General features: G+C 40.3%; 1 protein-coding gene and 1 long non-coding RNA gene across 17 annotated transcripts in view; one reads left to right on the forward strand and one right to left on the reverse strand.

The window, feature by feature from the left end:
- Fggy (FGGY carbohydrate kinase domain containing) overlaps nt 1–14,205 on the reverse strand; it is a 420,639-nt gene that overhangs the window by 217,217 nt on the left and 189,217 nt on the right. For 14 of the 15 annotated variants that reach the window (XM_052715209.1, XM_052715201.1, XM_052715206.1 and 11 more), the window contains one exon: nt 2,329–2,457. The exons of the other annotated variant lie outside the window; for it this stretch is intronic. In XM_052715209.1, the coding sequence (XP_052571169.1) occupies nt 2,329–2,457 (129 nt within the window). The remainder of the gene's footprint in view (nt 1–2,328; nt 2,458–14,205) is intronic. 15 annotated transcript variants of the gene reach the window in all.
- LOC128096075 (uncharacterized) overlaps nt 4,804–14,205 on the forward strand; it is a 30,599-nt gene continuing 21,197 nt past the window's right edge. Inside the window, exon 1 of one of the 2 annotated variants that reach the window (XR_008213522.1) lies at nt 4,804–5,090. This is a non-coding gene — a long non-coding RNA (uncharacterized LOC128096075). The remainder of the gene's footprint in view (nt 5,091–14,205) is intronic. The other variant, XR_008213523.1, reaches the window with a different exon arrangement.

A 14,205-nucleotide genomic window follows, 5' to 3' on the forward strand; every position in this document is an offset into this window, starting at 1 on the left:
TCACACTGGGAAGTGTTGGCGAGAAACAACCTTGCCTGTGGTCAGAGCCACACCACGAGTCACCCTGCTATCCCATGTGCAGTCCTGTTGTTTATTCTCTCTCTGGGCCAGAGCCTGAGAACAGAAAGACGAACAGGGGCAGAGCTCTTAGACTGATGAGTGTCATCTATGCCACACATCAGGAAACAGGTTAACCTTCCCTCTAAAGTTTAATGTGACTTTACTCAATGCATGGATCAGCAACCTATAAAATACAATACAGTGTTCACCACTAGGAATATGAGATGAATAACAATGTGTCCTTGTTCTCAAGAAATTCTCGGTCTGGTAGAAAAGACAATCAGATCAATCATAAAATTATAACACAATGTGTTCATTTCTTCAAATAAATAAATACGACAAAAAGAAGCACAATTTACAGAATTTTTAAATCTGACTGCTCCACTGAACACCCTGTAAAGGAGAAAGCCTTCATTGACCTTCAAATTGGAGGGGGTTACCTACCTGGAAAGCCTCCCCATTTGTGACAATGCTGAGAGGTGGGAGCTGTAAGAGGTGTTCAATATGGTAGGGGTGGGTTATATATTAATGGAGAGGATTCCCAATGAAAGCAACCCCCTTTCTCATTCATGTGCAAAAACGTTCACTTGCCCTTCCACCTTCTAACACAGACAGAACTTTACTACATGTGAGTCTCTTGACCTTGGACTTCCAGGCTACAGAACTGTAAGAATAAATCTATATTCTCGGTATCTGTGGCCTCAGGGATGCTGCTACTGCAGTATAAAGTAGGTTGAGATTATAACAGTCATTTCTAGGCAGATAACACATATGCCAAGACAGAGATGTAATGGAATGAGATCTGGAAAAACAACCTATGCAAGTCCTTAAGAGACAGCTCTTGACTTAAAGGCAGTGATTCTCAACCTGCCTAATGCTTCCTAACCCTTTAATACAGTTCTTCACATTATGGTGACACACAACCATGAAATTATTTTCATTGCTACTTTATAAATGTAACTTTGCTACTGTTAGGAATTATAATATAAATATCTGTATTTTCCATTGGTCTTAGGCAACACCATGAAAGGGTAGTTTGTAAGAACAGCTACTCTAAGGTAAAGTATGACTCAGCAATTAAGAATTGGAGTCTTACTATGCCACTCAACTGGCTGAATTCTTGCCTCATCTCTCAAGTAGCTGAAATGACACATGTGTGTCAACAGACTTGACTAAAGTTTTGTGACCTTAATCCATTACAAGAAATTCATTTTAGCCATGGCCTGGTATACACATACATAATACTCACAAGCAGAAACATAGGCTAACAACACAGTATTTACCCGTACTGTGCAAGACACACACTCTGCTGTGTTCTGCTCTGTTCTGTTCTACTTTATACCATTCTATTATGGAAATTCAATGTCATAGCTTGGTACATTTGTCTTACAGATTACAAGCCATAATTTGAAACAAATGCTGCTGTACTGAAAAGATAGGGAAAATATATGACTGTAGTAAAATTGAGAGAACCTGAGAATCATAGTAGTCAAAGAAGGACAGTACAGTTGAGACGGAGACGAGAACAGAATCACCACATTGAACTATTGTTCTTTGCGTTGTTGTATGTTTTCTATTAAAATTTGGGAGGAGAATTTGGTTTTGTTTTATTTTATTTCATTTCACTTATGTAGTTTTGAGGTGCTGAGAACTGAACTGCACATCTTGTACAAAGTGGGCAAGTGCTTTACCACTGAGTTCTAACACCAGCCCAGGCTCTGTTTTAAATCCACCATCCCTTAGCACCATGCCAGAGTGTGTGGAAAGTAGTCAATGGGTTCTTGAAAAATGAATAAATAAATGCAAGAACTGAAAACTTGAAAGTTATATAGGAAATTAAATCAAGGCTTCAATCAAGTAATTGGATTTAGGAAAAAAGGCCAACTATTTTATTAAATAAATATATTATGCTTATAAAGATTTTGCACTACCATTAGTAAAAAAAGAATACATGAAAGTATTCTACCATCACACACTGTAGATGGAAGTGAACATATGTTGTCGCTCAGTAAGCTAGAGAACTATCTAGATTAATTTCATATTATTATGTATTAAGAAATTAATAGTTTATAAATTTTATTTTTAATTAAAAGTTTTCTAATTCTATTCAAATGCCTATGTATATAAAGGCGTTTCATTATTACACCTTGAATCATCAGCCCTTGACCTTTGCTGTGCAAATAGAAAGAAGTATTCTGGGTTCTTGGTACCATTCTGTTTGCCCAGAGAACCCACAGAGCTGGTGCTGGGCGGGGAAGAAGAGGTTACCTAGTCCTCCTGCATGGGCGTCAATGAGTGAGGCTGCCACAGCAATCCCCGAGGGAAGACCTAGCTCTTTGGCTGCCTCTGGTGTGAGTCCACTTCCAAGAGAAGTTCCAGGAGGCAGCACGAGATTTCCTGGGTAGACATGAGAGAAAACAAACACCCATCAGTTTGCAATACTCTGAAGTGAACAGAGGGTTTTCTTAAGGGAACCTTTTTGCTCCATCACCCTTATCTGCATTTTCTCAACTTCACAGAGACAGAAATCATACAGCCATGAAAAACCTCTTTGCTCATTTTGTGACCTTAGTATATGTCTTTGATATGCATGCAAACACATGCTCCAAAAGCAGAAAAGTGACTTCTGTAGTTGCTTCCTATTGTAGGGTAAGGGAAGGAAATATGTTGTTCCAAGAAAGAATTTCTTACATTTTGAGATAGTCCAGTTGAAACCTTGGGGGATTCTATGAGGCTACTGCTTGCACAGAAACAATTCTTCAGAGTTTTGCAATGCAGTGACCCTGATATTTCGAGTGACCTTGAAGTCTTGCAGTCAGGCAGGCCTTTGGTTAATAATTTATTGATTGTCTAGCTTTGTGTGGGCACTGCCGGGCTGTAAAAAGCAGTTCTTGTTTTCAACCTAGTTAGGAAGATAAGATAAGGACACAGAAAACCATGAGAGGCAAAAGAAAATGAAATGATCTTTCTGTTGTCATGTGTTTAACAGAGGCTGACCCCTTCTACTCTGAAAAATATTCTATAAGTATTGCTGCCTTGCAGGGACTGTGTAAGACTTAGACCATATGTATGCTATAATCTCTACTGAGCCTCAGGATTCTAGGATTCTAAATGTGTGTTATGAACTTTTTGAGCATGAAATCATCACTTATAATTGTTTAGGGAGCTCTAGGGTTGGGTAGAGGTGCCTTTAGGTTTTCAGTGTGTGCACGCGCATCGCGCGCGCGTGCGCGCGCACACACACACACACACGCATGCGGTAAATGAAGATGGTAAATGGCTCTAACAGTCACCTCTAAATGGAAATAAAGCACCCCATCAAAATTTATATATATATACATATATATATATGTATATATATTTAAAACAAACTATCTATAACTAACTCTAAAATAGGTTAGCCCAAAAGACTGACATCACTGTGGTGGATTTTAGATCTTCTTCACTCAATACTGATTTTAATTAATTTACATTTAAATTTTAAAAACACATTGAATTTGTGTTCTGAAAAACAAAGTGTGTTTGGAATAATCTGAGTGTGCAAATTTACTTTTCCGGCATTCATTTAAGAAAAGAAAGTATTTCCAGTGGAAATCTAGTGTCTGAATTGTGTTTGGTAAGAAATACAGAACATACACCAAAGATTCGTTCAGTCTGAAAAAGTGAATGTAAAGTATCTCACTACTAATTTTATATCAGTCGGGGGATGTGGTTCAGTGATATTGTGCTTGCCTAGTGTGGATGGGATCCTGGATTTATTCTTAAGCACAGCAAAAAGAATTACTGGACCAACTGTATATTGAAATGATATTTTTTTTATCTATAAAGTTAAATCAGTCATATCAGAATGAACTCATCTAATTTTTTTCTTTTTATTTTATCTTGAGGACTAGAAGAGTTTAAAGTCCCCTGTGTTGGTCATGTGCTGTCTAGTGACTTGTGCTAGTCTAGTGAACATGGTTCAGATGCACAAACATAGGGTAGAAGAAGGCTAACTACTTGTCTGAGCTGAATTCCCAGGACATAAGAACTGCGGAAGAGCTGTCCTCTAGATTCTGGACAGTCTCTCTTCTGATCTCTGCACTGTGCTAAGACCATAGTATGCCCTTTGTCACTCCATTTTGCTAACACATCGATGAAGGGTACATAGTATCCATTTTGTCCCCATCTCACAGGTAGATGCCAGGACATTGAAATGTCCAGAACAGTAAATGTCCTGCAGCAACATAGCTTAAGAGTTGGAGGTGGGCCTTAGTTTCTCCTCTGACATCAAACCTTGCACTATGACATCAAAGCATGAATTTTCCTCAAACATGCTTTGAATAAATGAGGGGATCAAGAGAAGTACTTCTAAAACAAGCATTATTGTACATTTTAAAACTACCACCATTTGGAGATCCTGCCTACGGAGTTATTTTTAGGTTTGATTTTTATAAGAAAGTAAAAATAGAGACTCTGTAGAGATTCATCTCCAAGCTCTACAACTTCAAAGGAGTAACTTTTATGGACAGTTTTAGACAAGAGTGCAATTAGCATGGAAGACCTCTTTTCTCTGGGGAGATTTAGAAAAAAAAGGCTTCATTGGTAAATGAATGAATCTGGCCTGTGAAAGGTGGCTGCAGATGACTGTGAGCAGAGTCCTGGACTAGCAGCAGACCTGGTGTCAGTGTACACAAGTCAGGGAGGTCTCTCAATAGGTAGAGCATCTTGAACAAGAACCAGGACAGAATGGAAGTACCATGAGTGATTGGTCCAGGGCTGGGTAAAGGGGGTGGAGCACAGGCAGGGTTGGAAGCAGCAGGCGATGGTCAGAGATGCTTAAAGAAGCAGGCCATCAATAACACTGCAGTGCGTGGGCCTCAGCACTGACGTCACCGGATCCCATTGAAGAGGTGATGCAAGAGAGAGTGGTGGCTGGATTCGTGTTTTCAGATGCTTATTCTAGCAACATTTTAGGAGAGGATATGCTTGATATTATGGAAGAAAACAGCAGTGAAGCTCTTCAGTCATCAAAGAGAGGAGCCATTAAGGTAAGAGTAATTGGAATGAAGGAACAGAAAAGACAGGAGAGATTTTGTGGAGAAAAAAATTACTGCTCATGGTGGTAGTTTTAATGTAGGAAGTATGGAGGAGGAGAAGATGTCATGGCTTGAATTCCCTTACCAAGAAAGGAAAAGTTGACTAGTTAAAAAGATTGAGGGTACAGACAGTGGCCAGCTGCCAGCCTCAAGTCCCCTGGGGAACCTCAGCTACAGATGCTTTCTCTGTGGCCTCCGTCCTGTGACTCTGTGAAGGAGGAGGAAGGCTGGCAGGTACCCTTCACTGTGGCGATACTTTATTTGTGCGGAAATGTGGTGATATTTTATTTGTGTGTTAATAAATAAAGCTTACCTGGAGATGAGGGGGGAAAGGCCAGCCATTTTAAGTAAACAAAGAAGTCAGGCAGCACACGCCCTCAATCCCTTAGCAGGCAGGGTCTCTGTGTGTTCAAGGCCACACTAGGGAACAGAGTCAAGCTTGGTGACAGGCACCTTTAATCCCAGTATCAACCATAGAGACTTGGAGGTCTATATAGACAGACAGACAGTGACAGAACTGTAGAGGAAGAGGAAGTGAGGTAGCTGGGCTAAGAACCAATGAGAGGTATATAGAATATATATATGAAAAGCAAGTTATATAAAGCCTGGGTAGACAGGAAGTTGCTCTTTGGAAGCTGTGGTTTTGGTGAGGTGAGGTTAGCTGGTGGCTTTCCGTATTTCCCTGATCTCTCTAAGGCTTTAACCCAAATTTCTAGCTCCATGTTTTTTATTTAATGAGACCATTTAGAAATTTGTCTACACTTCACCCTACAACACTCTGCTTTGCTGGCCAAGGTGATTTTGAACCTGGGTCTACCACTTTTGCAGATAACCATTCTCATTCAATAATTCATTCCACATCTGTCTCAGCTTTGTCCCTAAAGAATTCAGCCTAGGGCACTGAGCCAGGCTTCTGAGGCTAGTGATCTAGGAATAAAAATTAATGTTCATCACGATGAGTATCCCTCCTTAAATTGGAACCACAGCCCTTAGGCATCATCTCTCTGACCCCAAACATGAAGGAACTTTGTTTATCCAAACCAGAAGGACATAGCATAAGACAGGAAGGTGGAAATATGTATTGAGAGAAAAGAAATTGCCCATATCTTCATTTTCTCAGCCAGAAGCATCTTAGAGGGTTTAGAACTATTAGATGCCATCTGATAACTTTTCCCAAAAGTTTTCATTCACCGTAAAATTTAATAACCCACAGCACTGCTCTTCCTAGAGCTAATCAAAATGTCACTGATTCCACATCTGCAATTTCTTCTATGCTTCATAAAACCACTCACTTGTGTGGTTCACAAACCTTTTAGAAACAATGTTTAGAAGATGGTCTACACCAGTTTTCACCTATCTCGTGCCAAGTTCTTGTTGGTAAATAAGTGAAAGAGGCCCCTAAGTCTTCAAAAGATTCACACTGAAGTCTGGAACTAAGATGATGGGAAATTAAGATACTGAACTGTGTAGAAGATATTAGAAAGGTAGAATGCATATGATATGCCTAAGGAAGTGAGGAGGGCCCCTTACATTGGCCTCAGAAAATGGATTAAATCTTCAAAGTAGAGATAACACCTGGGCAAGGGTTGAAATGACTTCCAAAGGTGGAAAATAGTTGTTATCATACTAGAATTAGAATGTTCCAGGAAGTGGCTCTATCAAAACAAATGGTGGTTCACTGTTGGGTGCTGTTGTACACTGGTTTAATAAAACACTGATTGGCCAGTAGCCAGGCAGGAAGTATAGGTGGGGCAAGGAGACTAAAGGAATTCTGGAAAGAGGAAGGCAGAGTAAGGAGTCGCCAGCCAAACACAGAGGAAGAAAGATGTGAAGGCAGAACTGAGAAAAGGTACCAAGCCACATGGCTAAATAAGAATAATGGGTTAATTTAAATGTAAGAGCTAGTCAGTAACAAGCCTGAGCTAATGGCCAAACAGTTCATAATTAATATAAGCCTCTGTGTGTTTAGTTGGGTCTGAGTGGCTGCGGACCAGGAGGGATTCAGGAAAACTTCCAACTACAGTAGGGAGCCCAGAGGGGCCAGGAGTTGAGGTAGCCAGTCTATTAGCGAAATGGGTACTGGGGAAAGAATGGGGAATAGGAGCAGCCTATGAGAGAGGCAACATAGGGCTGCATGCAGCAAAGCAGTGAGAACCTACCCACTCTTGACACTCAAATTTGGTTTTAAAAAAGATAAACCTACAGTGTGAAGAAAGGCTAGCACAGGAAACATTTTATCTTTCAAACACCCAAACAAGTGAAAAATGCAGGCTGCAAGCTATTATGCAGAATATGACTTCACTGTAAAAATAACAATGGAGGTAGATGAATTTATAAAACTACATTCCTAGGAGGTAAAACACAGGAAATGTTTCCAATGGGAGTGTGGGTGAATATGTGCTTTCTATTAATCTATGGGTTCTATTGTTCTTCTTTGAACAAACATTTCTTGTATAATAGTTTTTAACATGTTTCTCTTCTGGTCTGATATTTAAAAAAGAAAGCAAACAAACAAACAAAACACACACCTATCCAGCAGAATCCTATATAGTCATTAAAATACATGAGGAAGAATTAAGGTATGAATCTAGGAGAAAGTCTAAGATAAACTAAGGGACAAGCCAGGATGTAGGATAGTGCTCATCTGATGATCACATCTGTGGTCCTTTTAAAGACTACAAACATTTATGCAGATATACTTCCAGAAATTCTCTGGAAAAAAAACACTGATTACTGTTACAGCACAGATGAGGATGTATTGTGAAGTATTCTACTGAACCATTTGTGTGGCTTCCACATCTCGACCTTATTTATTTGTTTAAATCAGACCAAGTTAGCTTAAGTTTAAATAAAAACAAAATGAAAGCAGATTCCCTTCATTGTTTCCAAGTTCTGTTCCTCAGGCTGAAGACAGGAGAGAAATCCATGTGCAATTCACCTATGCTCTGATCTGGCTGTGTATACATGCTCACCTTGGGATGTCAGATGGCCCTGAGGACTCCTGGGCTCTATGAATTCCCATCTGAATGGACAGATTTGGCCTGAGTGGTCAAAGCTGGAGCCTACAATTATCGGGTGGCTGCAGTCCCTCTTCTCAAGCAGGGGCTCTTATTACACCAAACCTTCCCCTACCAGTTTTTCAATTATCTATGACTAATGAGCACTCTGGGAACAGTTTCAGACACACACATAATCCTCTTTCCTGATGTCAGCAGCAGAAATTAATGACTCTGTGGATTGCTGGGAGACAGAAGATGCATTATAATGGTCAACAGAACTGTTACCCTCTCCAGGAAGGGGGGAGGGTGTTGAATTAACTGGAAGGTTCAGTGTTCCTTTGTATTCTGAGAGGGAGATGAAACACATGGGGGGAGTTGGCTCCAGGCCCACGGAAATGTCAGAGAGGTTTGGGCGTGGGTGGCATGGGACCCTGCTTCCTTGTGCTTGGCTATGGAATGCTAGTACCAGCTCGGTTGGGCAAAGCTAACAGGTCACCCAGATTGTGTCCAAGACTGTGCTAAAGGACATTTTGCCCTGCCAGTGGAGAGAGTCCTGGAATTCTTTCCAACAACCTACTACTTTCAATCTGATTCAAAAGTGAAAACATAACTGAGAACATACGATTCTCAAACACTATGCTGGAGATACTGAAAAAACATTCAGTGGCAGTTGATAAGTATGGTGTCTCACACAGACATGGAACATACTTGGATGGCTCCAGAGAATGTTAAGATCTAGCCAGACTCAGATCACAGGGATAGGTCAGCTCTGGGGATTTTCTAGATCTGGTAGAACTGGTAAAAGATGGCCAAGAAGATTCCAGTAGTTCTGGCTCCTGAAATGGAGCTACATTTGTATAGAATGATTCAATCAGCTAGAGAATTCCTAAGAAACCCAAATCTAGCACTTTTGTGCCGATTGTTTAAGGACAGCTTCTTATATGCCTCCTAGAAATCATGTCATTGTAACTAGAAATTAAATTCCATTTCCATTACTAATTTCACACCCAACTGTAGGATATTCTTTATCACTCACAAAGAAATGGTGAATAGACATCTACTGGGTGCCATGCACTGTCCCAGAGTAGAATATATATCAAGGATGAAGATAGAGGAGATCTTTGTAGCAGATACCAGTCCTTTCTAATACCACTTCTGAATTATATCTGTTACTTAATACATCTTATAAGTACTCCATGGTTTGGACTATTTGATAAGTACTAAGATCCTTGACTTTGTACTCCGATCTACACTTGGTATTAATATATAAACACACCCTGTCTTAGTTAGGGTTTCTATTGCTGTGAAGAGACACAGCTACAATGACAATTTTTATAAAGGAAAACATTTAATTGGGGCTGGCTTACAGTTTCAGAGGTTTAGTCCATTATCATCACGATGGGAAGCAAGGCAGTGTGCGAGCACACATGGTGCTGGAGAAGTAGCTGAGAGTTCTACATCTTGACTGGCAGGCAACAGGAAGTAAACTGTCCTACTCTGGGTATGGCTTGAACATATATGAGACCTCAAAGCCCACCCCCACAGTGACCCACTTCCTCCAACAAGGCCACACCTATTCCAACAAGGCCACACTTTATAATAGCGCCACTCCCTACAGACCAAGCACTCAAACACATGAGTCTATGGGAGCCATACCTATTCAAACCACCACACACCCTATACTTTAAATCCACTTTTGAATAACCCTTACATGTTGTTTCCCTATGCTAGGTTCTATCTATGTCTCCTAGTAGAAAGAGAATAGTTCACAGCTATTTTATTTCTCTTTGCATTTGTTTTCCCTCATTCCCAAGTGTATAAAAAAATATATCCAAATTAATGTCTTAATAAAATTTATACTTTTTTAAAAAAGAGACTGTAAGAGGCAGATCAGCCAACTTGGACAAAAAGGTTAAAGTTGCACGCCTATACATGCCCACATATGCTGAGTATCAGTAGAAAGATACTAAAGAGAAGAGCAATAAATTTAATTCTTAATCCTGGATGCTATCAAGGTAAAGCACCTACTGTAATCCCACCAGTGCTCCACTCAGACATCTCTAACTCAGGGCAATGGAGCACATCAAGGGCAATGCACATATCCAGCCAATGGCACGCAGCATGCTGCCACCACTCCCTAGGCACAAAGAAGGCTATGCCAACAAGAGACTACAAATCCCATGCTCTTGAAGAATACAGCTCTAAGTCCTCTCAGCTGGACAAGCTTGTTCCAAGAGTCCAATTAGCAACTAGTTACTGCAATAGGTCAGTGAGCTGAAGAGCAGTATATACAACTTGTATTTCAACAGGTAATTACTCAAGTCTATGAGCCTGTGGTAACTATTCTTGGAACATTTCTGTTGGTATAATTTTCCATCCAAGTAACAAGTCAGTGACAGGCAAATTCTTTTGGAAAGCAATAGAATTAGGTTTTGTAACTTAAGAGTCTAAATATTAGAGTTTATTATATTATAGACTAGAAACAAAAGCACAAAACAATTTCAAAATTTGTTCAGTTACCTATGGAGTAAAAGTGAAGGATTTCATTCAAGGACTAGATCAGCATCAGGATTCAAATGTTTGACTCTAAAGCCTGGGATTTTCCCAACCTGCCATGCAATTTGGGAGAACAGGTTAGGTATGAACTGCAGTGGACAGAAAAGCAAGGCACCCCTGAAAGGCTGCATATTAGAACAAAATCACAAGGGCCATAAAATTCTAACATGCTGAAACACTCTACCTTCTCCTTTCCCAGACTGGCCCTTAGAGACCAGGAAGCCAGATGGGGAACCAGCTCTCTAGGGGTTAAGCAGTTATAAAAGCAGAGTCCAGACTAAACACAGGGTTCCCAAATCAAAAGGCTTCGTCAACTTTCTATACTCACTGTTACATATACCACTCTGTTCCCTCCCCAACATGAAGAAGGAAGCTCATCTAAGCCAGGGACATAAGTCACATGGAGTCTAGAATAGCTGGCAAAATTCAATAGATTCCAGAGGTGCGGGAGGCAGTTCTGAACTATTCAGGGCATAGCCGTAGTCTTTTTAGCTAGAAATCATCAGCTCTGACACTCACAATGACCTAATTCTCTAGATAATTGCTGATGACCTATTTTGCTCTCCCCTAGCCTAAGGCTACCTCCTAAAACCCTTCCCTAGGTAGATCCTAATTAATCCCTCTTTCCTCTAGAACCCCACAGCATGGTGTCTGGAATTACATCATTCTGTTCTTCATACACAAAGGCTGTTTTCCTTGCACCTAACTCTTCTAATTTCAATGATAATGGCTGGAGGGCAAGGCTCTTTCAACTGTATTGTCCCAGGCAGGCAGGTTAGAATAACTTGTGGAGTTCAGGTTAGGTAATACCCAGGTTTTGATGGAGTCCATGGCCTTACTATTCTCAGGGTTTATGACCTCGTGCAAGGGATTGCTTTCTCTTGCAAACTTCCATGCTTATAAGAATGCTAAAATAATGCAATTTTTCTCCCAGAGTGGTCATGATAATTCATCAAGATAATGCGAAGGAAGCATATTTGCTGACATCACACACACACAACAAAAGACCAACTAATGTGAGATAGTAATACAGTTATCACAACTCCCTGTGCCTGGCATGTTAGATACTGAATAGCACAAGGAGGTCACATAGTTCATTCTGGCTAAGTCTGAAAAGCTTGAGGTTCTATGATGTTAGTGCATGATGAGATAAATGCTTTTAGGGTCATAAGCACAAGCTGCAGAAACCATCAAAGGTGTTAAAATGTTCACAGTGATGAAATTCAGTTTGTCTCTCTATGGTATGTCTTTAGAATGAAATGTTTTAAGAATGAGTGTAGAAAGTGTTATCTTTGGAGTTATTTTAAGCACTAAATGCTGGTTTCAAAAGGAAATATTGTTATTTTGTCAGCAAAACACTGGACTGTCCAATGACTATGGCTTTCTAGAGCTATGTAACAGTTCATCCATGGGGAGTAGGCCACACCTAAGAAAAGGCAGATTCTGGAAAGAATGGCTTTAGCTGCCATTTTTTGCTCCAGGCACTACATGGTTTGAAACGGGGGTTTCACTACTTTGATTTGTTGCTTCACAGTTCAGTCAGAGTTATATAAAGAAACTACAGACAGACCTAGGTATCTCCATTTTAAACTTTTGTCCCAGTGACTTGTTTTTACAAACAATAGATTTTACAAACAACAAAAAAAACCAATACTTGATTTTATAAACAATTTACAAACATTATTGGACAGATTGATCACTAAAAAAGACAGAAAGATGATTTATCTCAAAATAAAGGATATTCTTTTAAAATAACTGTGTTCCCATTGGTGATCCCATTTGCTGACTCTACATAGCCCAGTGAGCACTTTGTCAGGGGCCAGTGTGGGTGAGCAGTCTAGACTTCTGTTTGCAAACTCCTGGTTCACAGAGGATACCAACCTCCTAACAATGGCTGGTTTGACGGGACGCCAAGCAGCAACTCTCACAGGAGAGGGCCAGTCAGCAGGGCTGGTGGGAACTGCACAAGGCCAAACATCTGGTGGTTTCAAGACATCTGGGGCTTTTCTATCATGTAGACCAAACACGATTCAGGTAATTGACCAAATTTTTCACTTTCCAACCAGATGTCTTACTTTCATAGAGAGGAAGTCAGTCTTGTACTTTCATGTGCAAATAAGCTAGACTAAATTCACCCCCAGAGGGCAGGATTAATTGCTTATTTTCAATGAACACTAAATTACATATTATTTCTTTTTTTCCCAACTATTTTACCCCTGAAAAGGCTTTCTGCTATTGTTTTGAAAAGCATATATTTCATCTTAGAAGTGCTCTTTTTAAAGCCCTACTCCTCACATTTTTGACAGGGAGCCAGAGTGCTGTTATGAAGACGGTGATTTCAGCAGTCAGTTTGATCTGGCTTTGCTTCCATGCCCCAACTTTCAGAGCCTCGAGCCCTCTAAACTCAGAGTCTTTGTAGATAAACATCATAAAACCTGTCTATAAGGGCCACTATCAAGATGCAAAGCACTTATCCCTACAATTGTCTTGGGTGCTTCTTGTGTCTGATACTATGACTATGGGGGAACAAAGTGCCTACTTATCCCTCAGGTTTTCCATCAAGAATGAAGTGTGTGTGTGTGTGTGTGTGTGTGTGTGTGTGTGTGTGTGTGTGTGTTATGACAAGCCTACTGTTCAACACAGACTATGTGTTTTCTCAGCACAGTCAATACATTCATAAGCAACCCCAGTGGCAACTGATTCTTACAAAGAAATGCCAAGTTTGTAAGAGGAAGGGTGTGTCTGGAACTTTTCCTCTTCTTTAACCTTTATCTCAATCATATGCTGGAATTTTCCCCGGTCAAGTTTGTTTGTTTAAAGAATCCATGTGGTTATCAATGACCTACTTTCTATGCTGTTGTCCTGACAACCAACCATTTTACTGGACAGGTGATGAAAAGTAGACAACAATGTGTCTCTCTTCAGTCAAGCTTAGTTGGCAAAACTCAACAGCACAGAAACAGTATTGGAGACATGAGAGGCTTAATGTGAACTCCTTAAGCATAGTGCAGATGTATGAATAAGACAAAGGGGACTCAGAGCACACAGGGCACCAAGAGAAGCTGTTGTTACAAAACTTGCTTGAATGTAACAGCCATCATGTTTCAAAAGGCAGGCTGTAAATAAATATTGAACATAAAGACAAAAGTGCCAACCTTGCCATTGTTTAGTTCTCCTGACAGTCAGTTCTTTACTTATTTAGATTTCATCAGAATCCAGAAACAAGTCAATTATATGAAGAAATTGACTATGAATGTAGTTTTTAACCTTTTTCTCCAACAACCAGAATCCTTCCTCCCAGGAATGGAAGCCTCTGGAGCCATAGTGCAATTCTGCTCTGCTTAAGTAGAGAGGGAAATGCCTGAAGGCTGATGTAGGCATTATCTCTCCCATCCCAAGGATTCAGACTCGGGCTAAGACCCTGAGGTTCAATTCTAGAACCTGAGAACCTGACTTGTGCCATCTGACTGTCCATCTGGAGACATTAGAGAAGGAACACTGATTTGGGGTGT

This window comes from Peromyscus californicus, unplaced genomic scaffold (genome assembly GCF_007827085.1).
Source record: "Peromyscus californicus insignis strain IS unplaced genomic scaffold, ASM782708v3 Scaffold_5__1_contigs__length_169319896, whole genome shotgun sequence".
In the NCBI taxonomy this organism is placed as follows: domain Eukaryota; kingdom Metazoa; phylum Chordata; class Mammalia; order Rodentia; family Cricetidae; genus Peromyscus; species Peromyscus californicus.